At 43.2% G+C, this 27,952-nt stretch overlaps 1 protein-coding gene across 3 annotated transcripts; it reads right to left on the minus strand.

The window, feature by feature from the left end:
• On the minus strand, positions 1 to 27,389 carry LOC139534213 (ataxin-7-like protein 1). 3 transcript variants are annotated; one of them, XM_071333128.1, is made up of 11 exons: positions 27,218 to 27,389; positions 26,724 to 26,792; positions 21,580 to 21,684; positions 13,832 to 14,021; positions 13,218 to 13,624; positions 11,847 to 11,929; positions 11,381 to 11,625; positions 10,665 to 10,884; positions 4,624 to 4,745; positions 3,538 to 4,270; positions 1 to 3,306 (listed from the first exon to the last, which is right to left on the minus strand). In XM_071333128.1, exons 1-10 carry the CDS (start codon positions 27,312 to 27,314, stop codon positions 3,538 to 3,540), a joined length of 2,271 nt encoding a protein of 756 aa, XP_071189229.1. In that variant the 5' UTR covers positions 27,315 to 27,389; the 3' UTR covers positions 1 to 3,306. The 3 variants fall into 3 exon arrangements, with proteins under 3 accessions (XP_071189229.1, XP_071189232.1, XP_071189231.1); XM_071333131.1 differs by lacking the exons at positions 26,724 to 26,792; positions 27,218 to 27,389 and adding an exon at positions 18,937 to 19,034; XM_071333130.1 differs by lacking the exons at positions 21,580 to 21,684; positions 26,724 to 26,792; positions 27,218 to 27,389 and adding an exon at positions 17,485 to 17,694.
• Between the last annotated feature and the right edge of the window lie 563 nt (positions 27,390 to 27,952).

Consider the following 27,952-nt stretch of genomic DNA (forward strand, 5'->3'; position numbering starts at 1 on the left):
GCAGGTCAAAAAATGATTTGATATATAATTGTTTTTTATCCAAAACATAGTCAAACCTGAAAATACACATCTAAACGTGTTGATAACACCATGGGGACAACAGGATAAAAGAGTCACCCAGGAGTAGAAAGCACATGATGGACGCCACCACGGACTGATAAGGTGAACCAGTGACCATTTCATAGTAAGACCTCGACAAGAACCTGGTTCTGCTTCATTTACAGTGAATACAAAAATAAGGCCTAACTTACAGAGAGACATCCATGTCCTGGGTGAGTAGTAAGGAGACTGCACTGAACCACTAGTCCATTCAAGTCTGCGTCATTCCCTATAGTGCACTACTTAGGCACTGTATTTCCCGATTCAGTGCCCTTGTTTTGACCAGGGCACTTATATTAGGGCATTGGTCAAAAGTAGTGCACTACAGGGAACAGCGTGCCATTTCAGACCAACACGTAGGGAAGACCTCAATTGCATACTCCTCGTGTCCTCTCTCCTGCCGTCATTATCAAAACCCATTGGAGGAGAAGGTCAGATGGGCGGGACCTCTGGCTTTCTTATCCAACGGGTTTTGAGAAGACGAGGAGCGAAGGACACGAGTTCAATTAGACGACGTATCCGCAGTAAAAATAGCGAGGAGAGGAGAGGCAAAGTTAACATTCAGGAATAATACCTAGTCAGTCACGTGCCGTTTGCTTACCTAAATGACTGGAGAGGGGCATTGGTGGCTCCAGACCTGACCAACCAGTGGAGTAGTGCACACATTTTCAGTGATTGAACAGTAACTTGTAATTGATGAGTTCTACACTGATATGTATTATGTAGGCCTAATACTATGTTGGGAGAAGTTACATGCCATCGACATTGACCACGAGCAGAAAGCGAGCATATACGAGTCATTTGAGTGTGTCGGAGGTCATCCGAGATGGTGAAAAGACACAATACTTTCACCTACGAGCACTTACAGAAATATGGAGTGCTGCAGGTGAGGGCCTAAGGACTTGGAAGAGTGTGCACCTCTGCAGAGACAGGGTCTGAAGACAAACAGCAGGCTTAGAAACATTCCCCCACTGTACCTACTTTTCCCAGCCCCTCTCCCTGGACCATGCAGACCTACAGTGTTTGTGATTTCCCTTAGCCATGGAGACAGACACATTCAGTAAAATTGTCAAAATAAAATTGACAAAATAACCTTGTCTGAGATTCAGATAGCCTACACCTTTCAAACTCAACTCTGGACCTCAAAGCCAGTTCCAATGCATTTTCCCCATTGTTCCCATCTAAATCGGGGACCAATTTAGACCTGGGACACCAGGTGTGTGCAATTAATGATCAGGGAGAACAGAAAACCAGCAGGCTCCAGACCTCATGGGGTAAGAGTTGAATAGCCCTGGCCTACACTGTAGCCTAAAGTACACTGGTTTATAAAGGGGATTGAAGTCACAAGGAATACAGGCCTAGTCTTCATATTTACTGTTGTTGACAAAACACCTTTACAAATATATACAGTGCCTAGTGAAAGTCTACACACCCCTTGCACAGTCTTCGCATTTTGCAGCCTTACAATTCCATCTAAAAAGGGAATACATTAGATTTCTTCCTTCCGATCTACAAAACCGTCGACATTTTCAAAGTGAAAGAAAATGAAAGAACATTATCCAAATTCATTAAAAAAAAGAAACAAAGTCGTCTTGATTGTGCGTGTCTTCACACCCCAGAGTTCATACTTGGTGGGAAGCAAATATCTATAGAAATAGAAGTAGATTAACGATCTGGGCATATGAGGAAAAAGTGCAAAAGAGAAGATCTGAAAAAGCATTATTCTTCCTTCAGGCAACCACTGAACTTCCCCATGTATTTAACAGTAGGGGCGCTGCCGCTGTTCAGAAAAACGCATCTAAATAATCTGAAGTAACTTCCTATCACAACAACTCGCTAGACGCAAGTCAAATTCCTGGTTGGCAACCCCCACGTTGCTCTAAACTACACCTTCATTTTCAGATGAGGAAAGACGAAGGAGGAGACGAGGAGAAGATGCCACTTTAGACTATTGAGATGCAGCCCATGTCAGTGCCGTCCCTGTAGAGTGTCTATCACTGACAGAACAGAAGAACACACTGCAGTGGAACCAGCGGTATTAAAAGGAGTTGGCTAGTGCCATATGTACATTTCTGTAATGTACACGTCAATCAAGCAGACATACAAGTCTGTCAGAGACCAGGGGAAGAGAAAGAGAAGTCATGTTGACAGGTAGAAACATTGGAAGAAGTGTGAAAAGGGAGAACCGCCGGCAAAAAGGACCCTTAAAAATACATGTCACCAAGCGGGTAAAACACTTTAGCTTGAGTTCTTTTAGTAATGGGAGACTAATAATAAATATAAAAATAATAAAATATATGTACACATTTCAACAATAACAACTATGATAATAATAATACTTTAAAAAAATTGACATACAAATATAATTTGTCTGTAGCTCTACTCTGGTCAGTAAGAAAATTAAGAAATTATAAATTATTATACATTAAAAAAATCCAACACCATCGTTTTTCCATTTAGGGTGTCAGTCCTCTCTGTGTTGCAACATTTGAGACGAAAAATAAAAACAATCCTCGATAACCTGAATTCTTCCTATTTTGAAAGACATTTCATGAAAAAGTGTCAGTATAAAGTCTTCCCTTGTGTGACAGACAGGTTGGTGTGTAGCCTCTGGAGTCCAGGAGGAGGAGAGTAAGTGCACTTTGAACTCTGGCATGCTGGAGAGAAGGGTGTGTGTGGTGAGGAGTGGAGGTCTGCTGGGGCTGTCAAGACAGGTCTGTCTGAGGAAGTTTTTGGACATGGGAATTCCTTCCTGGTCACCTGACCACACAGGAACGGGATACTACAACAACAAAATGTCTAAATGCATGTAGAGCGGTGATAAAGATGCCAACCTAAAGCAGGTTCCCTTTTCAGAGGGCAGTTTGTGATGATGAGTGTCTTGATTTGAGTGCTTCACCCTGTAACCATGGAGACTACCTCTGCAGAACCGCCCATTGGCTGATCAATGTGTGGGCGGGATTCTGGGGAGGGACCACACATCCTAATATGGGATGGGCAGAGTGAGAGGAGGAGCCAAATCATTCTGACCCACCAATGACTCCAAGTCCCAGAATCCCTCATGGGTACAGGTGCAGTGCTGAGTGACATCACTGTTAACAGGGCAGGGCCCTGTGGTACTAACATTGTGTCAAAGGTCACAGATACTAGTCCAGCCGCACAACATTCTGTCCATGTCTCCTGTTATTGTCAATGATGCAACTTGGACTGCAAGAGGAAAAAGAGATACAGGGAGAGGAAGAGCAGGGGGAGGGCAAGAAAGGGAGATTCAAGTTGACAGTCAAGCTCAACCCATATCCAAAGACGACATCAATCTGTATAATCCATGACAGTAAAAATAAATATGAGGCAGGCTATTTTTATTTGAGCCAAGGTAACTTCAGCTGTCAAGTGAGGTGAATTACCATGTGAGTAACCAGGTGAGTTAGGTGTGTTTACCTATCGAGGTGACTCGGGGCCTGAGGCCAGAGGTCCAGTGTTGTTCCTCCTGAAGATGCCGTCCAGCCCTGCTGCTGCTTTGGTCACCTTACTGGGCTTTCCTCCTCCTCTGTACGCACTTGGGCTCCTCCTCTTTCTCCCCTCCACCCCTCCTCCGTAGGCCAGGGGGCTGGGAGGAGGAAGGGGGCTGGGAGTAGGGGGTAAGGGGCTGGGGTGGTCCTTAGTGAGGGGGTAGGGTGTGGTGGTGGTTTGGTCAGGGTTGGAGTACCAGTCCTCAGCCCTGACCCCCACCTCACTGGCACTGTGTCCTAAGGTCTTTCTCCTACCACTAAGGGGGGGCACGCCAGAGCGGAGCATGGGGGTGGGAGTCAGAGTGTGGTAGCTGCTGTTGTTCCCCCTGAGAGTGTCAGAACTAGGTGGAAGGGTGGTCCTCCTCTTCTTGGCCGCGCCACCAGTGGCCCCTGGGGGCCTGATGGGTTTGGTGGTAGTGCCATTACGGGGTTTCCCTAGGGCGGAGACAGGGGCCACGGGCTGGGAGGGGTCCCTGACGCCAAACAACCCTGCTGCTGATGCATCCTGGGGAAAGGCTGTGGAGTAGGGCCCAATGGAGAAGGCTCCGTTGGTGGAGGGAGGGAAGGAGAGGGGGGGAGGAGAGGTGAGAGAGCTGGGGGAGGGAGTGCTGATAGGAGGGCTCCCGAGGGAGAGAGGGCTCTCAGCAGCCAGGGGCACCTTTCTGTAACACAGCAGAGGACAGGGACGTTAGAAAAACCAGAGCAATAATGAAATACCTATAGATTTACAGGGGTTCAGAGACATTTCTGTCTAGAATATGAGCTGGCTGCTGATGTCCTATGCCAGAGCCCCAGCAGAACCAGGTCATACTAACATCCGCCATTCCACACCTATTAATAGTGTCTATGAGTCTCTGTGTGTCTTCCCTAGACAGCTGAACTGACTTTCTCCATAGAGCATCACAGAAGTCGAAAGCTGGATGTAAATACATTGGAGTTGGTCCCAGAGCCCCAGAACACGGGCCGACAAATCATTTATGCTGGTACAATAAATACACGTACACACTTTCCTCACCTCCACATCTGAGCGTTGACATGTTTCTCCACCATGCAGTGCAACGCCAGCCTCATCCTGTCCCACCGCCGGTCAAACACATAGTGACCACGTCCCATCAGCCTGCTGCTGAACGCACAGCACTGAGACACGGAGGGAGGGGTTAACAGTCAGAATATTTTTTTAAAATCAAATCAGCCTGTATGGATGGCTTCAAGCTAGGGGTGTAACGGTTCACCAAACCCATGGTTCGGTACGCATTGAGGTTTTGGGGTCATGGTTCGGTTCGGTTTCGGGACAGCGGGAAGACTAAAATGCCATTCACAATGTTCAGCATTCACAATGTTTCTGGTATTGTCTGTTGTGACAGGATTGTTATGTTGGTTTCCACTCTGACGCGGCGTTTGTAGCCATGTGGGAGGTGGGAATTTACCAGTTGTGAAGTCGTAAATACCAGTTGGCTGCATTCATGTGATTTGAACTCATTGAGAAACGCAGATTGGCTAATGGCTAAACTAAAAGTACAGCTATTATACAGTTATACAGTTCAAATCCACATTAAATAGATTGCATTTTCTAAATAATGTTTTGTTGTTGCATTTAACTTCTAAAAACGCTGTTATAGAGGCCATTTCCTTAGTAGGTGACGTCAAAGGTCAGTATGTGGGAGAAGGGGGAGATCAGGATGATAGACGAGTTTCATAAAGTAATTACCAGTTGGAGGGCCGTTTGAGTGGTAAATTCCCACTTCCATCTTGGTTACGAACACACCATGACACTGTCTCCTTCAGTGGCAGTGAAGTTTGTAATGTGGCTCGGGCACTTTCACAAGGTGCTGCCTGAAACCCCCTATTTTCAACCACCGAAAAAAGGCGCATATCCGCGGCTATAAACCAAAGACTGTAAAAAATATAAACATAGCCTACCTATCGCTCTTGTAATTTCTTCGGCCCGGTCAGAATCAGCTGCCAAGGGCTGCTTACATGAGGTATACTGAGGTGATGTCAACGTATTTGTCAACATTTGAGGTGTTGGCAGCTGCATAGGCTATTCTCGTTGAGCATGGCGACATACTGTTAATGTTTTACCCACAACTCTATGTCCATCGCTAACGTAATCTACTAGGAAGCCAAAATGTTCCCAAATGGGAGATATAAGCGATGGAGGATCCTCCAATTCTGGTTTATCGACCCCACTATAGAACTAGTTCCTGGCTGCGCCTCACAAAAGAGCACATTGAAATGCGCACGTTAATCAAAATTAAAATCTTAATTGGCGCATAGCTTGTTTTAACGGAATAGCCTGAAATGGGGTTTCTTTTCAGCTCAGATTTACTCAAAGAGGCGTATGCCTGCAATGCAGCATAGAAATCATCGCCTATAGGCCTAGTGTTTCTAATTTTGTAATATTTGTATGTATTCATTTGTGTTCACAGTGCGGACCGAACTGAGGTATCCGTACCGAATGGTTCAGTACGAATATGTGTATCGTTACACCCCTACTTCAAGCAGTACGGTGACATGGCAATAGCGCCGCAGCCATTACTAAGGCATTGCTCTAAAGCATTACCATCAGGCAGGCCGGCTGAGGTTTCCTCCATATCGCTTACACAATCAAATCTCTACAAATAGTGTGGGGGGAAAGGGTGGAGCTGGAAGATATTGACATAAAGTCATTTAACGATACATTTGGTTCGATAACGATAAATACACTCATTTATTATTATTTTTAACTTTCCATTAGGGGCAGGGATCTAGTTTTACAGTGCCAAGTCAGACATGAAAGAAGTCAGCTATTTCATCTAACATGTTCAGGGAATGCATGGATACTTTGAAATAGGATCCAGAATGATCAGATTTATTTTGGGCTCTTAGAGATTCATTTGCCTGCCTCCTTTTTTTGTACATATGATACATAATTTACCACCTGAGGAAGTGGGAACTCAAAACACATGATCTATATTGCTAAAACCTAAATATATGATATTGTTGCTAGACAGCCATGTAAAGGATCTAACAGCAAATGTAATGTCCAACAAAAACTTTCCATTGGTAGGCATCAATAGACTACTTAATGTATTGACTGCAAATGGCACGTTCCGCCAGCAAATCATCTCAATTACATACTCTGTTTGGAAAGGTGTAATTTCCTCAATATTGAGAGTTGAGAAGAAAAAATATATATGCTGCCATAAAGCAGAGAATGTTCTAACTACAGTAAAATACTATTTAAAAACTTTGTTTTCCCATAATTCCATTTTGAAACGTTGCTCAAAGTGCTTGCGATTATCAGAATGCATCTGTCCCTCCACGCAAAGTGGGGAGAGAGAGTGAGACCGGGCAGCGAAACAGGGACAGGGAAGATACTGTACTTTCAATGCAGAAAGCAAGTTAATGCACATTACAGTTAACAAAATAACGCTTTTAGAACAAAAGCATTGTGTAGCATATTCACCAAAAATTACAGACGTAACCAAAATGCTTCGGTAAGAGGGCAATGTCCATGTCGGTAGTTTTCGGTTTTTCTTCCCAGCTCTAGGGAAGGGGTTTAGGGTTGGTTTCAGTCTGGGTGTTAGACTGAGAGATAAGGGAACACTTTATATAGGATTTACAAGTAGTTTATCAACCATTTATTTGTTTACAGATATTTTAGAAGCAGCTGACATTTTGTGATTACTTACAAACCCTTCGTACAAATTATACAGTTGAATTCGGAAGTTCACATACACCTCAGCCAAATACATTTAAACTCTGTTTTTCACAATTCCTTAACATTTAATCCTAATAAAAATTCCCTGTCTTAAGTCAGTTAGGATCACCACTTCATTTTAAGAATGTGAAATGTCAGAAGAATAGCAGAGAGAATGATTTATTTCAGCTTTTATTTCTTTCATCACATTTCCAGAGGGTCAGAAGTTTACATACACTCAATTAGTATTTGGTAGCATTGCCTTTAAATTGTTTAACTTGGGTCAAATATTTTGGGTAGCCTTCCACAAGCTTCCCACAATAAGTTGGGTGAATTTTGGCTCATTCCTCCTGACAGAGCTGGTGTAACTGAGTCAGGTTTGTAGGCCTCCTTGCTCGCACTCGCTTTTTCAGTTCTGCCCACAAATGTTCTATAGTATTGAGGTCAGGGCTTTGTGATGGCCACCAATACCTTGACTTTGTTGTCCTTGAGCCATTTTGCCACAACTTTGGAAGTTTGCTTGGGGTCATTGTCCATTTGGAAGACCCATTTGCGACCAAGCTTTAATTTCCTGACTGATGTCATGAGATGTTGCTTCAATATACCCACATAATTTTCCTTCCTCATGATGTCATCTATTTTGTGAAGTGCACCAGTCCCTCCTGCAGCAAAGCACCCCCACAACATGATGCTGCCACCCCCATGCTTCACAGTTGGGATGGTGTTCTTCGGCTTGCAAGCATCCCCCTTTCCCTCCTAACATAACGATGGTCATTATGGCCAAACGGTTCTATTTTTCTTTCATCAGACCAGAGGACATTTCTCCAGAAAGTACGATCTTTGTCCCCATGTGCAGTTGCAAACCGTAGTCTGACTTTTTTATGGCGGTTTTGGAGCAGTGGCTTCTTCCTTGCTGAGCAGCATTTCAGGTTATGTCAATATAGAACTCGTTTTACTGTGGATATACAGTGGGGAGAACAAGTATTTGATACACTGCCGATTTTGCAGGTTTTCCTACTTACAAAGCATGTAGAGGTCTGTAATTTTTATCATAGGTACACTTCAACTGTGAGAGACGGAATCTAAAACAAAAATCCAGAAAATCACATTGTATGATTTTTAAATAATTAATTTGCATTTTATTGCATGACATAAGTATTTGATCACCTACCAACCAGTAAGAATTCCGGCTCTCACAGACCTGTTAGTTTTTCTTTAAGAAGCCCTCCTGTTCTCCACTCATTACCTGTATTAACTGCACCTGTTTGAACTCGTTACCTGTATAAAAGACACCTGTCCACACACTCAATCAAACAGATTCCAACCTCTCCACAATGGCCAAGACCAGAGAGCTGTGTAAGGACATCAGGGATAAAATTGTAGACCTGCACAAGGCTGGGATGGGCTACAGGACAATAGGCAAGCAGCTTGGTGAGAAGGAAACAACTGTTGGCGCAATTATTAGAAAATGGAAGAAGTTCAAGATGACGGTCAATCACCCTCGGTCTGGGGCTCCATGCAAGATTTCACCTCGTGGGGCATCAATGATCATGAGGAAGGTGAGGGATCAGCCCAGAACTACACGGCAGGACCTGGTCAATGACCTGAAGAGAGCTGGGACCACAGTCTCAAAGAAAACCATTAGTAACACACTACGCCGTCATGGATTAAAATCCTGCAGCGCACGCAAGGTCCCCCTGCTTAAGCCAGTGCATGTCCAGGCCTGTCTGAAGTTTGCCAATGACCATCTGGATGATCCAGAGGAGGAATGGGAGAAGGTCATGTGGTCTGATGACACAAAAATAGAGCTTTTTGGTCTAACTCCACTCACCGTGTTTGGAGGAAGAAGAAGTATGAGTACAACCCCAAGAACACCATCCCAACCGTGAAGCATGGAGGTGGAAACATCATTCTTTGGGGATGCTTTTCTGCAAAGGGGACAGGACGACTCCACCGTATTGAGGGGAGGATGGATTTGGCCATGTATCGCGAGATCTTGGCCAACAACCTCCTTCCCTCAGTAAGAGCATTGAAGATGGGTCGTGGCTGGGTCTTCCAGCATGACAACGACACGAAGCACACAGCCATGGCAACTAAGGAGTGGCTCCGTAAGAAGCATCTCAAGGTCCTGGAGTGGCCTAGCCAGTCTCCAGACCTGAACCCAATAGAAAATCTTTGGAGGGAGCTGAACGTCCGTATTGCCCAGCGACAGCCCCGAAACCTGAAGGATCTGGAGAAGATCTGTAGGGAGGAGTGGGCCAAAATCCCTGCTGCAGTGTGTGCAAATCTAGTCAAGAACTACAGGAAACGTATGATCTCTGTAATTGCAAACAAAGGTTTCTGTACCAAATATTAAGTTCTGCTTTTCTGATGTATCAAATACTTATGTCATGCAATAAAATGCAAATTAATTACTTAAAAATCATACAATGTGATTTTCTGGATTTTTGTTTTAGATTCCGTCTCTCATAGTTGAAGTGTACCTATGATAAAAATTACAGACCTCTACATGCTTTGTAAGTAGGAAAACCTGCAAAATCGGCAGTGTATCAAATACTTGTTCTCCCCACTGTAGATACATTCGTACCTCTTCACAAGGTCCTTTGCTGTTGTTCTGGGATTGATTTGCACTTTTCGCACCAAAGTACGCTAATCTCTAGGAGACAGAACGCGTCTCCTTCCTGAGCGGTATGACGGCTGCGTGGTCCCATGGTGTTTATACTTGCGTACTATTGTTTGTACAGATGAACGTGGTACCTTCAGGCGTTTGGAAATTGCTCCCAAGGATGAACCAGACTTGTGAAGGTCGACAGTTTTTATTCCTGAGGTCTTGGCTGATATCTTTTGATTTTCCCATGATGTCAAGCAAAGAGGCACTGAGTTTGAAGGTAGGCCTTGAAATACATCCACAGGTACACCTCCAATTGACTCAAATGATGTCAATTAGCCTATCCGAAGCTTATAAAGCCATGACATAATTTTCTGGAATTTCCAAGCTATTTAAAGGCACAGTCAACTTAGTGTATGTAAACTTCTGACCCACTGGAATTGTGATACAGTGAATTATAAGTGAAATAATCTGTCTGTAAACAATTGTTGGAAAAATTACTTGTGTCATGCACAAGCACTATAGTTTGCCAAAACTATAGTTTGTTAACAAGACATTTGTGGAGTGGTTGAAAAACGAGTTTTAATGACTCCAACCTAAGTGTATGTAAACCTCCGACTTCAACTGTACATATTTTTGCACATAGCTACCTTAATGTTAAATGTTGGGTAGACAGGTACAGAAACAAGACACTTAACCCAAATTGCTCCTGTAAGTCACCCTGAATAAGAGCGTCTGCTAAATGACTACGGGTACAGGTACATACCCCCAGTGGTCGAGGGTGGTGAGGGGAGTAGTGGCAGGATGGTCGGTCTCCGTCTATGTCAGGGTCATCTGGTGTTCCTGGGTCACCCTCATCACTGGACAGACGACCGTCCCTGTCCCCTCCTGCCCTCTGCCAGACAGGGACTGGGGGGTCCTGTGTTGAGCCTGGGGGGACGGGGGGGGTGGAGGAAAGGAGAGCAGCACCCCCACTACCAGGTACCCTGCACACAGAGAGGGAGAGAGAACAAAAAAGAGAGAAAGAAAGAGACAGGCAGAAAGAAAGAAAGAAAGAAAGAAAGAAAGAAAGAGAAGAGAAAGTGAAAGTAAGAACATGTTTAGAACTAGACACTAACATGACTTACAAAACTAACAAGTGTCAAAATCGGTTTGTTTCACTTTGATTCTGATTCTCCTATCAACAGTAGGATACAGCACCCCCTAGTGGTGTGAGTTTGAACTGACTGATTTTCACAATCAAATAAGTTAATTGGTTGCGTACACAGATTTGCAGGTGTTACAGAAAGTGCAGGAAAATGCTTATGTTACTAGCTCCAACAGCGCAGTAGAACGTCTTACAAATATGCAACTTTGGTCTAACTTTGGTCTAATATTACTGAGCAGCAAACACAGCATCTTTATTGAAAATATTTAACAAGTATGATTCCATTGAATGAATAGAAGCTATACATTGACTTTGGCCTCAGTGCTGCCCCCTACCTGGGTCTGTGTGCATTGGCCCACCGCAGTTTGAGAGTGGAGACGGTTCTGCCATTGTGGCAGTGGGGGGGCAGGGTGGAGGGGGTAGTATCATTGGCACGGGTGCTCTGACTGCCCCCCTGTGACTCCCTCCTCTGCCCTCCCGCCTTATCTTTCTCCTTCGCTCTGCCCTTGTGTTCCGCCAGGAGGATATCAAACTCTTTCTGCCTGCCTGGGACGGCCCGTCGGTGGGTCAGGGAGTGAGTCTGGAACAATATAATAATATACAATATAATAACAAAGATAAGTGGACACAAAAGGGCAATAAAAACACATTTAAATGAGACTTAAATTAGTTTCCCCTGGTATCAAGGAAAATAAAGCACACAAGGCAAAATAACATAATGCGCACTTATGGTCAGAATAAGGTGTGTAGCCAATGAGATGTGAGGTTAGAGGTCAGAGGTTAGAGGCCAGTGTATCTCACCTTGCAGGTGAGTGATCGCGTGCAGGACCGTTTGCTCTCTGGGTCTTGGACTCCACAGTGCTTGTTAGGGTCAAACACCCTCCCTGTAAACACCAGACAGCCATCAAAAATCAAACCAGGTCATCACAGCTGATTTCAGAATTTTGTCTTCCGGAGTACCATGTAGTCATCTTTTGCCATCTCTTGAATGACAGGAGAGAAGTGTCTTACAAAGTTGTCTTATAAGACCTACAGTACTGTTCTTTCACTGAAACTTCCCAAATTCCACTGAGAAGTTTCCCCTACGTTAAACAGTTCAATTGTCCCTGTAAGCTTCCATATGTAATGTCTATATGTAATCTCTATAATCTAGGTAGTTATGGGAGTGTGCGTGTGTGTGTGTGTGTGTGCATGCGGGAGATGAAAAGTGTGTGTGTGTCTCTCAGCGTATGTGTTTAGGAGATGAGAGTAGAAGAGGCCAGTTGGAGTCCCAAGCGGTGGGAAGGTTTTTAAGGAGCAGAAGCCTTGGCAGCAGTAGCTCATGAATTACACTTGTAAATCAAAGAGTTGGAGCGACGCACAGCACAGGGACAACAACATATGGGGGGGAGAAGAGAGAGAGAGAGAGAGAGAGAGAGAGAGACTGGGAAAAGAGACAGGCGAGAGGAGTAAAGGAAGAGAGGGAAAAGACAGAGCGGCGGAAGAACAAAGAGATAGGAAAGTTGGAAAGAGAGGTACGAGGGAAGTCTCCTCATCCACAGTAGAATTAGCAAGGCCCCAGTACATAGGATTAGTGTTGAGCAACAGCCTCCACTCTCTCTTCTTTCAAAACAGCCCCCACCCATGCCAAGTTCCTAACCCATCATATGAATCTGTTCATGCCCCATCACTCTCATGACTGGGCAGCTTTCAAAGGTTAGGGGAGATAAGGAATACGGAGGGGTTTTACACTTATAAACATAGGCTATATATTTATACCATGACCTTTATAGTGCTGAGATAGATATGCACATTCCTGGTGGAAGAATTTAAGTTGTTACACATTCCCTACCAGATAAAAGGTACATTAATACATCGTATGTTCTCTCCATCCGTCTTTGTGTCTGTTCACCTAGGAGGAGGATGAAGTTGGCTCATCTCTGGTCAGTTTTGCATGATCCCTGATTATAATAATTTAGATATAATATATGCTATTTAGCAGACGCTTTTATCCAAAAGCAACTAACATCATGCATTAATACATTTTCGTGTGGGTGGCACCAGCGGGAAATCGAACCCATGATCATTGGCGTTGTCAGCACCATCCCACCAACTGAGCCACACATGATAATGAAGGTAGGATTGGGGTTAGGGTACACTGATCCTAGATCTGTGGTTAGACTGTGTTCTCACCTGACAGTCTCCTATGAGGCCTGGGGGTCTTGGTTCCAGTCTGCTGTTTCCTGTCCAGGGAGGAGGGGGTTGCGGGGGTCCGAGGGGAGGGAGAGGGTCTGCGGTGATTCAGGGGGGAGGGTGAGGGGGTAGAGGAGGGTCGTTTGTCCAGGGGAGAGCGGGCCGGGCTGGGCCGGCGGTCCACCAGGGAGGGGGGTGTGGTGGAGCAAGGGGTGGTTGGGCCGCGGCCGTTCACCAGCTTTTCCTGAGACCCCCTGAGGGGAGCTGGGGGGGTCAGGGAGGGGAGGAGGGAGGAGGGAGAGGAGCGGGAGGTGGTGGAAGAAAAGCAGTTGACTCTGACGTGTGTTCCCCTCTCTGCCCGGCCCAGACATGGCATCTTCTCCAGACTCACTACTGGCAACGACACACTGGGGGGAGAGAGAGAGAGAGAAAGGGATGGAGCGACAGATAAAGCAAGAGAGTGAGAGGAATGATAGAGAGAGAGGAGTGGGGGGGTGCTAACTGATTGAGTGGAAAGTTATGGGATTGTTTTTATTCAAAAAAATAACCATGACAGGGATTCGATGCAGGAAATGTCTGCATGTTCACAAGATTTGGCCTGTTTGTGCACCCACCATGTCTTGCTGCGGACACCCTTGGGAGGGTAGACAGCGAGCGGGGCCTTGTTGAAGCGGGAGTGGGGGTAGTCTCTGGGGACCCTGAAGGGCAGAGGGGGAGTAGGACCCGGGGTGGGGGACACTGCCACATTGGGCTTCACAGAGACCACTGGACCCCTGGAGGGACACGGGGAGCCGTGCCGACGCTCTGAAACACACACACACAGAGGGTCAGGAGAAATACAGACTGAATACAGACTGAGCGTGAACCCACCTGGTAAACACCCAGCATCATGAAAATGTCTTAACACTGTAGATCACTGACTGGTCAGTTATTCACACAATGAATCTGTGATGTTTGTAAGTGATCCATGGCTCCAGACTGCGACTATTTGACTCGAATTTTATTAGTGGTCGCATCGGTGCGAGCTGCACATTTTACATTGTCACTCACTCAAACCAGCTAAAATGCACGATTTGGTCAAACAGTAAAAAAGCTCTGACGAAGGCCGTGAGGCAGATATGTAAGCTTATTAAAAAAAGATCAGTGACACTATCAAGAGCAGTGTGCGGTTTCCTTTATCCTTCGTCAAACAGTGAAGTACATTATACTCATGATTCCTATAAAGTAAGTGTCCGATTGTATAACATCTCAAAATCCAATTGCAGGAAAAACACAGCTTTGGACGCAACTACTGTTGTCCCTGTCGAAGAGAGGAGGGTCTCAGCTTTTTAGATATAATTTCGTTGTGTTACAGCCTGAATTTAGCACGGATTAAATTTAGATTTGTTTGTCACTGGACTACACACAATACCCCATAATGGCAAAATGGAATAATGTTTTTCAAATTGTTTACAAATTAATAAAAAATGAAAAGCTGAAATGTCTTGAGTCAATAAGTATTTAACCTCTTTGTTATGGCAGGCCTAAATAAGTTCGAGTAAAAATAAGAAGTTGCATGGACTCACTCTGTGTGCAATAATAGTGTTTAACATGATTTTTGAATGACTACCTCATCTCTGTACCCCGAACATACAATTATCTGCAATTTCCCTTAGTCGAGCAGTGAATTTCAAACCGATTCAACCACAAAAACCAGGGAGATTTTCCAATGCTTCGCAAAAAAAGGCACCTATTAGTAGATGGGTAAAAAATTTAAAAGCAGACATTAAATATCCCTTTGAGCATGGTGAAGTTATTAATTACACTTTGGATGGTGTATCAATACACCCAGTCACTACAAAGATACAGGTGTCTTTCCTAACTCAGTTGCCGGAGAGGAAGGAAACCACTCAGGGATTTCAACACGAAGCCAATGGCGACTTTAAAACAGTTACAGAGTTGAATGGCTGTGATGGGAGAAAACTGAGGATGGATAAACAACATTGTAGTTACTCCACAATACTAACCTAATTGACAGAGTGAAAATAAGGAATCCTGTACAGAAAACAATTATTCCAAAATATGCAACCTGTTTGCAACAAGGCACTAAAGTAATACTGCAAAAAATATGGCAAAGCAATTGACTTTTTGTCCTGAATACAAAGTTATGTTCAGGGCAAATCCAATATAACATATTACTCACCATTTTTTTAAAGCATAGTGGTGGCTGCATAATGTTATGGTTATGCTTGTAATTGTTAAGGACTGGGGAGTTTTTCAGGATAAAAAGAGAAACGGAACAGAGCTCAGCACAGGCAAAATCCTAGAGGAAAACCTGATTCAGTCTGCTTTCCACCAGACTGGAAGATGAATCAACCTTTCAGCAGGACAATAGCCTAAAACATGAAGCCAAATCTACACTGGAGTTGCTTACCAAGAAGACAGTGAATGTTCCTGAGTGGCCGAGGTAGTTTTTACTTAAATATGCTTGAAATCTATCGCAAGACCTGAAAATGGTTATCTAGAAATGATCAACAATTTGACAGCGCTTGAAGATTTAAAAAAAAAGACAAATTGGCAAATGTTGCACAATCTACGTGTGGAACGCTCTTATACTTATCCAGAAAGACTCACATCTGTAATAGCTGCCAAAGGTGCGAAGGTGAGTAACATGTATTGACTCAGGGGGTTGAATACTTATCTAATCGAGATAGTGTTTTATTTTTCATATTTCAAAAGATATATATATATAATTTTTCTTCCACTTTGACAGGGTATTCTTTTGTAGATCGTTGACAAAAATGAAAGACAATTCATTTTAAATCCACACAACAAAACGTGGACAAAGTCAAGGGGTGTGAATAGTTTCTGAAGGCACTGAATCCCTCTCATTATTACCTTAGGTCTACCATATTTGTAGGTTATTAAAAATACAACTTTAAAAAACTTTGAGCTAACCTAACGGAGTTCTCGGCTAATTGTTTGAACACGAGATAGCGCGGTGCGAGAAATCATCCGCTATTGGAGAAAGAGAAAAAATAAACATTGTTTGACTGGACATCTAGCGCTGCTTTGGTGAAACTAGACCACGTCTACATTGTTCTCTTGCATTCTGTAAATATAAGATATTCATTGAAATAGCATATGGGAATATAGCAATATAGACAATTTCCTCGGAATGTCACCCATGCCCTGCTGTGCACCGCTCTTCTCTTTAATACGCGAGGCCAGTCAAGTTGAAATAGGTTGGGTATCGTCTGTCACATCATGATGTCGTCACCATCGACGACGGCTGTCAATCATCCTCGATAGACGATACTATCGTAATATCGCCCAACCCTAGTTACAAGTACGGACACTGAGGTATTTAAGAAGTGGTGACACTATTGAAGGAATTGGCCGACAAATCTATTGTTAGCCTATAATTGCCTACCAAACAGGACGGCCTACCTCTTATTTCTTAAATAGGAAGAAATAGGCTCCAACACAAAGCCCTCTTTTTGTTAGTTAATTAGTGAAATTAAAATGCACCATGTGCTTTTCACCTCCGGATTGATTGCGCAGCGGCTGCAGCTTCCCATTTCAGCACCCCAAAGCTGACTTGGAAGTTACTCGACACTGGCTTATTGCGAGGTCAATAACTCTGATTGAGAAAAAGCCTAATCATGGGCAATGAAACATGTTGAGGCAAATATCAAGTGTGACGAATATGAGCCCGGTCCAAAACAAAAAATGTTAACCCCCCCCCCCCTCCCGAGTAATTTTCTAACTGTCCCTTAATGCATATAAAGATGTAGGCAAATTCATCTCCACAACAAAAATTAGGAACATCGGTAGCCCTATTTTGACAGTAAAATATCACAATATCCTATTTGTCAACCCAAAATTCATGAAAATCACTGGATTAGGTTGCACATCAAAATATCTTGAATCATGCATTCCTGCTTGGACATGTTGGATGAAACAACTTATTTATTTAACAGCATCTCAGTAGCCTATTACACTTCTTAATAAAGCACTGTGAATGACTTGACAAGATTACTATAAAAATATACAGTACCAATCAAAAGTTTAGACACCTACTCATTCAAGGGTTTTTCTTTATTTTTTTCTATTTTATACATTGCAGAATAATAGTGAAGACATCAAAATTATGAAATAACACATGGAATCATGTAGTAACCAAGAAAGTGTTAAACAAATCAAAATATATTTTATATTCTACAAAGTAGCCACCCTTTGCCTTGACAGCTTTGCACACTCTTGGCATTCTCTCAACCAGCTTCACCTGGAATGCTTTTCCAACAGTATTGAAGGATTTCCCACATGCTGAGCACTTGTTGGCTGCTTTTCCTTCACTCTGCAGTCCAACTTTTCCCAAACCATCTCAATTGGGTTGAGGTCAGATGATTGTGGAGGCCAGGTCATCTGATGCAGCACTCCATCACTCTCCTTCTTGGTCAAATAGCCCTTACACAGCCTGGAGGTGTGTTGGGTTATTGTCCTGTTGAAAAACAAATGATAGTCCCAATAAGCGCAAACCAGATGGGATGGCGTATCGCTGCAGAAGACTGTGGTAGCCCTGCTGGTTAAGTGTGCATTGAATTCTAAATAAATCACGGACAGTGTCACCAGCAAAGCACCCCCACACCTCCTCCTCCATGCTTCACGGTGGGAACCACACATGCAGAGATAATCCGTTCACCTACTCTGTGTCTCACAAAGACACAGCGGTTGGAACCAAAAATCTCAAATTTGGATTCATCAAACCAAAGGACAGATCTAAACCGGTCTAAAGTCCATTGCTTGTGTTTATTGGCCAAAGCAAGTCTCTTCTTCTTATTGGTGTCCTTTGGTAGATGTTTCTTTGCATCAATTCAACCATGAAGGCCTGATTCACACAGTCTCCTCTGAACAGGTGATGTTGAGATGTGTATGTTACTTGAACTCTGTGAAGCATTTATTTGGGCTGCAATTTCTGAGGCTGCTAACTCTAATGAACTTATCCTCTGCAGCAGAGGTAACTCTGGGTCTTCCTTTCCTGTGGCAGTCCTCATGAGAGCCAGTTTCATCATAGCGCTTGATGGTTTTTGCGACTGCACTTGAAGAAACATTCAAAGCTCTTGACATTTTCCATATTGACTGACCTTCATGTCTTAAAGTAATGATGGACTGTTATTTCGCTTTGCTTATTTAAACTGTTCTTGGCATAATATGTCACTACACAAATGATTGGCTCAAACGCATTATGAAGGAAATACATTTGACAATTCAACTTTTAACAAGGCACACCTGTTAATTTAAATACATTCCAGGTGACTACCTCATGAAGCTGGTTGAGAAAATGCCAAGAGTGTACAAAGCTGCCATCAAGGAAAAGGGTGGCTTCTTTGAAGAATCTCAAATATAAAATATATTTTGATTTGTTGAACACATTTTTGGTTACTACATGATTCCATATGTGTTATTTCTTCACTATTATTCTACAATGTAGAAAATAAGAAAAACTAAGAAAAACCCTGGAATGAGTAGGTGTGTCCAAACTTTTGATTGTTCCTGTATATTGCGTGACAATGTTTTTTTTATGGGTGCGACCAAATCATGAGCTGGTGCCACCAACTGAAAACGTTAGTCTGAAACTCAGTGATCCATATTGCAGTAGAGGGCATTGGAGAGAGACAGAGAGAGGAGAGGATAGAGAAGGAAGGAAGGAAGGAGGACTAAAGGAGAGGAAACTTACGGTTCTGGCTATGCATGTCTTTGGGGGAGGGGGGGAGTGAGGAAGGTGGGGAGGTCCTTTACTCTCTCTGCCTCACTGGGACTCTACTCCCCAGACACCTAGTCGGGACAGAGGGACATGTCAAAAACCCACACAGCCACATGGGCGCTCCCACACACACACACACACCCACCCCACACGCGCTCTCCCGTACACCCACACGCGCTCTCGTACGCACACACCTCATTAAATGCTTATTGTAGACCTACTACGCACGCAGACTTTGCACTAAAAATAGTGAGGAAAGCTTACGAACTGCAGCGGGGATAAAATAATGCATTATATCACTGTCAGCAAATCATAATATTCATGATTATTAATTTTTGTTCTGCCCTGGCAATTTCCTAAATAGACTGGGCCCCGGCACCACAGCCATCCTGCCAACTGTCCTCAGCCAACTACTGTCTGACAGGCTGTATCACCCACTCCACAGAATCTGTCTCGTTGGTCACAGTTTAGTGACTGACAGTGTGAGGAGCCAATACGATGACAGTCTGTGGGAATGACAGGGAGATTGCCTTACCCTGCCAATGAGTGCTGAAATACCAACAGCTCGTTAGAACAGGGATGAATGAGCACACAGATTAAGCAGGTGTCAGGGCGTGTGTGTGTGTATGCCAGGCGGCAGTCGTGCGTGTGTTCCAGGTGTGTGTGAGTGTGTAACTGCGTCCGTCAGGCAGGTGTATGTGCAGGTGAGTAAATAGGCAAAGGTAAAGCAGAGGGGCAGCTGTATCGGGAGCGAGGACCAAAGTCCACCTCATTCAAGGTATGCAGCAGTAGTAGTAGTAGCAGCAGTAGTTACACAGCAGCCAATTCAGATTCACACACACATTGGTTACTTACAACTGTAGTTTAGAGTACATCAAACAATGCACCCAAGTCTAAATCGTGTGCATCTGCCCTTCCAAGGTACAAGCGATCCCCTAACACAGATCTTGGATCAAAATACCCTATCCTAACCTTAAACATTATTATGGGGGTTAGGACCTGTATCGGTGGTTAGGGCCAACGTCTACCCAGTCCCTCAAGCCCGTTGCCATGGCATTGCCGAGCGAGTGAGGCGGCGGCTAGCGTGAGAGCCCTGTAAGCCTAGCAGCCACAGGAAGTAGGAAGCTGAGAGTCAGCATCGCACTGAGAGCTCAGCTGGGTTCGTTTACATCCTCACTGCCACCGCTAGAGGAAGACACCCACCACAGAAAGAGAAAGAGAGAGAGAAAAAAAGAAAGAGAGAGAAGAGAGAGAGAAGCGCCAAACCCTTCTGCAACAGCCAATACATTTCATAACATGACACACACAACGCAGCACATCACTAAACTACTCTATACAAATCAACACTACACTAAACCTCACACACGCACACACTATCACTGCAGCTGCTTCAACACAACAACTGCCCACACTGGCACCAAAGCAAGCACACAAACAACTAACTGCCTCGCCAACACACCACACTGCAGGGAGTGCCAGCCCACACATCAAAGTCAGGAAACGAAACTAAGCTGAGAGGAGAGAGCCTGCAAGGAGCTCAATTAATCCAGGAACATAAGGGCAGGCACCAGACAACACACACACCCTATGAATAACAGTCTAGCACACACACACATTCTCTGAATGACACACACCCAACCTCTGAATAACATACAAAAGCTTTTCCGTTAAACTGCTTAAATCAGCCTCCACCGCCAGCTACAGATGGGCAGAGAGAGAAACAGAGCTGGGTATAAACTGTCTGTCTGACTCCTGCAGACAGGCTGGCTGGCTGTCAGAAAGAGTATTTCTCTCCACACACACACACACACACACACACACACACACACACACACACACACACACACACACACACACACACACACACACACACACACACACACACACACACACACACACACACACACTAGAGTAGAGCTGGAGGAGCATAGCTGAAAGGCATTGACCCCTGAGCAGAGCTGACCTCAGAGCCTGTCAGTGAACAGCTGTTGTGAGAGGAAGATATCCTGTTTCCCTTAACCACAGATCTAAGGTCAGATTTACATGCGTTATAACCAGATTTACATGTCTGAGAGGACTGCAGCTGGAGGCAATAACCTGCAGGGGGCAGGTAAGCGGAGCACTCAAGGGGGGCGTGTGTGTTTTGCCTGTCTCTTGGCACAGACGGACTCCTCGCTCTAGGACATGTGCAGCTAGCCAGCAGCAGATGTAAGCACGCTCCGCTTACTGGTGATCAACCCGAGCGTAAGCAAACGGACAGACAAGAGCTGGTTTTCAATTATTTTTTTTATTTTTTTATCTTTAACTCTGCATTGTTGGAAATGGACCTGTAAGTAAGCATTTCACTGATAGTCTATACCTGTTGTCTACAAAGCATGTGACATATAAAATGTGATTTCCACTTGGTCCAGCACTGACCAATGTTGGGGGGCTCTTACTGTAATGGGTTAGAGTTAGGGGTCTTACCATAGTGGGTCTGGGTAATGTGTCAAGGTCAGGGTGGTTTGTACTGTAAGGGTAGTGTCAGAGTTAGGGTGGTACGTAAAGCTAGTGTGTTAGGGTTCTTACTTTAGTGTGTTTGGGTAGTGGGTAGTGTGTAGGGGTTAGGGTTCTTACCGTAGTGGGTGAGGATGCCCTGGGGTTTGACCACTTGGTTGCAGACATGGCAGACGACGAGACAGAAATCCTCCTGGTTGGGAAACTGGCCAAACACGTGCATCTCTACAGAAGACAGAGACAGGAACTGGGGTGAGCAAAGGGACAGGGGCTGAACTAGGAGTAGAATCAGAAAGCTGCCTAGACAATTTTTTATTTTTTTTTACCTTTATTTAACTAGGCAAGTCAATTAAGAACAAATTACAATGCGGCCTACACCGGCCAAACCCGGACGACACTGGGCCAATTGTGCGCCGCCCTATGGGACTCCCAATCACATTGATCTAAGCGCAGCTTTGTTGTTTTCTCCTATGGTTAATGTTGGGGGGGGGGGGGGGGGTTTGAGCTGATCCAACTTCCAAACAAGCAACTCACAGAGATCTTACTCATCAGGTTAGCGTTTTGTCATGAATCTTGTTCTGGAAAATTATGTGGATTTATTGAAGCAACATCTCAAGGCATCAGTCAGGAAGTTCAAGCTTGGTCGCAAATGGGTCTTCCAAATGGACAATGACCCCAAGCATACTTCCCAAGTTGTGGCAAAATGGCTTAAGGACAACAAAGTCAAGGTATTGGAGTGGCCATCACAAAGCCCTGACCTCAATCCTATAGAACATTTGTGGGCAGAACTGAAAAAGCGTGTGCGAGCAAGGAGGCCTACAAACCTGACACAGTTACACCAGCTCTGTCAGGAGGAATGGGACAAAATTCACCCAACTTATTGTGGGAAGCTTGTGGAAGGTTACCCGAAATATTTGACCCAAGTTAAACAATTTAAAGGCAATGCTACCAAATACTAATTGAGTGTATGTGAACTTCTGACCCACAGGGAATGTGATGAAATAAATAAAAGCTGAAATAAATAATTCTCTCTACTATTATTCTGACATTTCACATTCTTAAAATGAAGTGGTGATCCTAACTGACCTAAGACAGGGAATTCTTACTAGGATTAAATGTTCAGAAATTGTGAAAAACTGAGTTTAAACGTATTTGGCTATGGTGTATGTAAACTTCCGACTTCAACTGTATGTATGTATGTATGTATGTATGTATGTATACATACATACTAGAGGTCGACCGATTATGATTTTTCAACACCGATACCGATTATTGGAGGACCGAAAAAAAGCCGATAATGATTAATCTGCCGATTTTTATATATATATATTTGTAATAATGACAATTACAACAATACTGAATAATTACTTTTAATTTAACTTAATATAATACATCAATAAAATCAATGAAGTCCCAAATAAATAAGGAAACATGTTCAATTTGGGTTAAATAATGCAAAAACAAAGTGTTGGAGAAGAAAGTAAAAGTGCAGTATGTGCCATGTAAAAAAGCTAACGTTTAAGTTCCTTGCTCAGAGCATGAGAACATATGAAAGCTGGTGGTTCCATTTAACATGAGTCTTCAATATTCCCTGTTGAGAGGTTTTAGGTTGTAGTTATTATAGGAATTATAGGACTATTTCTCTCTATACCATTTGTAATTCATATACCTTTGACTATTGGATGTTCTTATAGGCACTATAGTATTGCCAGCCTAATCTCGGGAGTTGATAGGCTTGAAGTCATAAACAGAGCTGTGCTTCAAGCATTGCGAAGAGCAGCTGGCAAACACAGGAAAGTGCTGTTTGAATGAATGCTTACGAGCCTGATGCTGCCTACCACAGCTCAGTCAGATTGCTCTATCAAATATCAAATCATAGACTTAATTATAATATAATAAACACACAGAAATACGAGCCTTAGGTCATTAATATGGTCAAATCCGGAAACTATCATTTAGAAAACAAAACGTTTATTCTTTCAGTGAAATACGGAACCGTATTTTATCGAACGGGTGGCAACCTCCTAAGTCTAAATATTGCTGTTACATTGCACAACCTTCAATGTTATGTCATAATAATGTAAAATTCTGGCAAATTAATTACGCTTTTGTTAAATCATCACCCGTTTGGTGAAGTAGGCTGTGATTTGATGATAAATTAACAGGCACCGCAATGATTATATGCAACGCAGGACAAGCTAGTTAAACTAGTAATATCATCAACCATGTGTAGTTAACTAGTGATTAAGATTGACTATTTTTTATAAGATAAGTTTAATGCTAGTTGCAACTTACCTTGGCTCCTTGTTGCACTCGAGTAACAGGCGGTCAGCCTGCCACTCAGTATCCTCATGAATTGCAATGTAATCGGCCATAATCGGCGTCCAAAAATGCCGATTACCGATTGTTATGAACACTTGAATTCGGCCAAAATTAATCGGCTATGCTGATTAATCGGTCGACCTCTAATATATATACACATTAAAATACAAAAACACAGTCATGAAAAGTACAAGTAAAACATCACAAATCACTTCGAAAAACAGTTACATTCCTCCACAAATAAGTCGCCAATCAATACTCTAAACTGCTCGAATGGCACAGAACATTAGGATTAAAAGTATTTTGAATTTTCTTCCCGCAATTTTTTTGTACGATTTAAAAAAAAATAATAATATTTTTTACCTTTTAACCAAGCAAGTCGATTAAGAACAAATTCTTATTTACAATGACGGCCTACACCGAAATAAAACCTGGACGACGCCGAGCCAATTGTGTGCCGCCCTATGAGCCTCCCAATCACGGCTGGTTGTGATACAGCCGGGAATCGAACCAGGTTGTCTGTAGTGATGCCTCTAGCACTGAGATGCAGTGCCTTAGATCGCTACGCCACTCGGGGAGTAATACAGTGCTTTCAAACGAAAAGCAGATTTACCTAGATCGGTGGAGACCCTAGGAACCCCAACCAATCCTGTGAACGGGTTAGGCAACTCAGGTGTCTATACTTCAACAGCAAAGTTAGATAAGATGTACGTTTATGAAGTAGGGCCTTGTAAACAAAAAGGGAGCAATGTACAGATCTACGGGTCTTTAGTGAAGTCCTGCCAACCTTTTGATACAGGGATGCAGTGATGAATATCAAAACTGTCACCTGTAACAAATCGAAGGGCACTATGGTAGATGGCTTCTAAAGGTTTAAGAGCAGTAGTTGCTGCACAGGGCACAGATATTTCAACTAGTCGGCTTAGGGATTCGAACAAGCAACCTTTTGATTACTGGTCCAATGCTTTTAACTGCTAGGCTACTTGCCGCCCTATTTATTAACAATGAAAATGCTTTGTATGAAGTACATTTAATTACCCATGTGAAATTATTAAATACAAGGATGACATTTGAAATTGTTAATTGAATAAAAACAACCAACTTTGAAATGTAGTGTTTATGACGTTCACTCCATTAAAAAAATGACATATCTGTAGCCATCGATGATGGTAGCCTATACACGTTTCGTGCTTGTTGATTTTGTCGGCCAATCAAAGCTGCTCCACAGTCAGAGGTTCCATATGTGGCAAGTGAAGTGAGAGATCTCTAATCAATGCCAAATGGAATTAAAAGTTAGCTAAATGAGAAGGAGTGGCCTACAACAAACAACCAAGAGGTAGGCTGTTGTTTAATCTTAATCATGGTGTTGCCATTTGTTTACAGGGATGGGGAGTGCAGTGATTGTAGCCTCAATTAGCTAGTTATCTAGCTGGCTAACTTGCTATCTTAGCTATCTTATGTATATCGATTTGATGCAGTAAAAACAGGCACTGTCATTGGATGATAAATAAGCAGCATCTAATGTTACAAGTTTGTCTAACTAGCGCGGGCCAGCGTGGCTACTTTCTAGTCTCTCAGTCTCACAAATACACACCGGCCCCTCCTCCGAGCAGAACCATCTGCGTCTCTCCCTCACGCAAGGGCTCAGACTAAAAAGATACGTAAACAAACCAAACATGTATTTCGACTATCCGGATATCCGAGAAAAAAAATCCTGATATTATTCTAATAGTGAAATTATTTCAAATGCCCATCCCTAAACAACGAGTATAGTACTTATAAAAGCAACAAACAAAAAAATTCATCTGTCTCTGCCAAGACAAATGAGAACAGTGTGTAGCTTACTGCCTCGCTCGCCTGCCAGAACAACAGAAACTGCCAAAACAGTGCTGCTAAAACAATCTGTCTTTCGTGAATGAGCGCTACCCAGGCAGAGAGAAACATACTGTCTGTCAGACACCCGCTGAGAATTTATTTTAAAGCGGGGATAACATTTTTCTATATTTGTGCATTGTCAAGTCTCACTTATCCTCGTAAACAACATTGTAAGATAATGAATTGAATTATAGACTACATCGGCTGTTGACCTATGTAGTGGAGAGGGCATAATACTGAGTTTACCATATAACTATGGGCATAATCGCTGTCTGGCACTAATCTCAGAGATGACTAGGCTATAGGTCTGTAATGACGTCACTCAGTCATCTTCAGCGCCAGTTAGCTATTACTGTCTGCTTGACACATGGTATGACCTCATCAGTGGGTGGTGTGTGTGTGTGTGTGTCTCACAACCTGCCTGACTCTTGGCCGGGGATCAACAACACTGGGAGACTCCATTCTGGCTGAGTGACTGAGAGGATCTCCTTACCTTAACCATTAGGGGGTCAAGGGGAAACACAACTGGCCTTAGATCAGTATCTAAAGGGCAAGTCAATCTTACTCTGTCTCAGTGTGTTAGCCTGGGATCAGCAGTCAGAACATATTGGTGATTCCAGTCTAGCTGGGACTGAGAGAGGCTGCTTTGGCACTCACAGTCTGGCTGAACTGAAGACTGGGGAGTTAGTTATGAAGTGTACTACACTTGAATGTTGCTCCTGTCTGTCACTCTGGGTGGCCCTCCAACCTATAGTCATCAAATCCCCTCATTAGTACAGTGTAGGTAGAGTCAATAACCTCTTTGTAATTAACAAATGCGTACATTCATCATCATACATAAAACATAGTTTATCTTCATAATAAACAGTGTTAGGAAAAATGTATGCTGTGGTCGTGCCTTAGCTTTGAATTTGACAGGCTGTGCCGTGTTGTGTGGCTGTGGTGTTAAAATATGCAAGAATGTTGGCAAGAATGCTGGAGTGACAACTGGAGAGTCATCAGTCCACAAGAACAACAAAAACAAGGCTCAGGTGACAGTCACTACAGCACGTTTATATCAACCTTACCTTCTTTGCTGAGTTTAGTTCCTTCCCAGTTGTGGTACAGCTCTTTCAAACGGTTTTCGACGAGTGAGTCTGTATTAAAATAATATAAGAGAATAGAGTTCATGTACGATCGGTTAGTTGGTGGTTGAAAAAAAACATAAATCTCACGCACGCCACGCTGAAACGTGTCATTACGTCTAGCTAGATAGCTAGCTCGCAGCTGTAACGTTAACTGACGAGCTGCCTTGATAAATCAAGGAAACTGTCACCAACAAGCAACGAAAGTTATCGTAGCCAGACAGACATCAGTAAACTAACCATGCGCATTACAAGCATATTGAGAATGCATCAAATGAATACCGAGCATTTGTAAACATGAGTTTTATAGATTTGTTATGAATTTGGTAACTAGCTAAATATTTTTCAGTTTTGACAGATGCATGGAGGACAACTCAACACTGTTCGCACGTGCCATTTTTTATAGAAATGAATGACAACATTGGACTTGCACTTACTGTCAGAATAGTGTAATTTTGCTGCGCTGATAAAAGTTGACCAAGGTTTGCACAGGAACGTATCCGGATTTGGTAGTTGGCGATTCAATGTCGCCATTGCACTTCCTTCTTGTTGCTTGATTTTTTCCCCTCTACTTCGCAGTAAGCCTAACGAGACTAGCGAGGCACCTGACGTCACCTTCGTCGTGTTCCGTCTTCGCTCGGCCACTGACGGCAAGGAGTTGAAAGGTTGCAAAGGGGCGCCTCTGAAGTTCATAAGTTCAAACGTTTGTTTTTCTGATACATAAATTACACGTGTGTTGTTTTTTCTCAAATTGCATTTCACCCATTGTTTATTTGCTGAAATATATTCCAATGTCTTACATATTAAATATGTTTTAGTTAATGTTTCAGTTACAGTATAATATTTTAGGCTGGCAATAGCAAATGTAATGTACAGCACACTTGACCAATATATGAGTAAAATTACAGTATATTACAGTACAGCAACGTGCAGTCGTTATGAAGCAGCAATATCCTAGTCGGTCAATAATAATTGTACTACAGACAAAAATGTTGGACACTTTTGCACTACACAAACAAAAGACCCTTTGCTGCCCACACACATTATAATATAAAGTGTCACTCTTGCTGATCACAAATTTGGCATAGGAATTATATAAATTGTTGCAAGTGCTCTTCAGCTCCATGGCACAACAACAAAAAATGACCCAGCATTGACCTCTTGTGGTTGGA

This window comes from Salvelinus alpinus, chromosome 11, assembly GCF_045679555.1.
Source record: "Salvelinus alpinus chromosome 11, SLU_Salpinus.1, whole genome shotgun sequence".
Lineage (NCBI taxonomy): Eukaryota > Metazoa > Chordata > Actinopteri > Salmoniformes > Salmonidae > Salvelinus > Salvelinus alpinus.

Coding starts and splice junctions, on each gene's coding strand:
- LOC139534213 (XM_071333128.1), bottom strand. CDS start 27,314: ATGGCGACATTGAATCGCCAACTACCAAATCCGGATACGTTCCTGTGC. Junction 21,685..26,723: donor AACTAAACTCAGCAAAGAAG/GTAAGGTTGATA, acceptor TGTCTTCTGTAG/AGATGCACGTGTTTGGCCAG. Junction 14,022..21,579: donor GGGCATCCTCACCCACTACG/GTAAGAACCCTA, acceptor TGTGTGTTTCAG/AGCGTCGGCACGGCTCCCCG.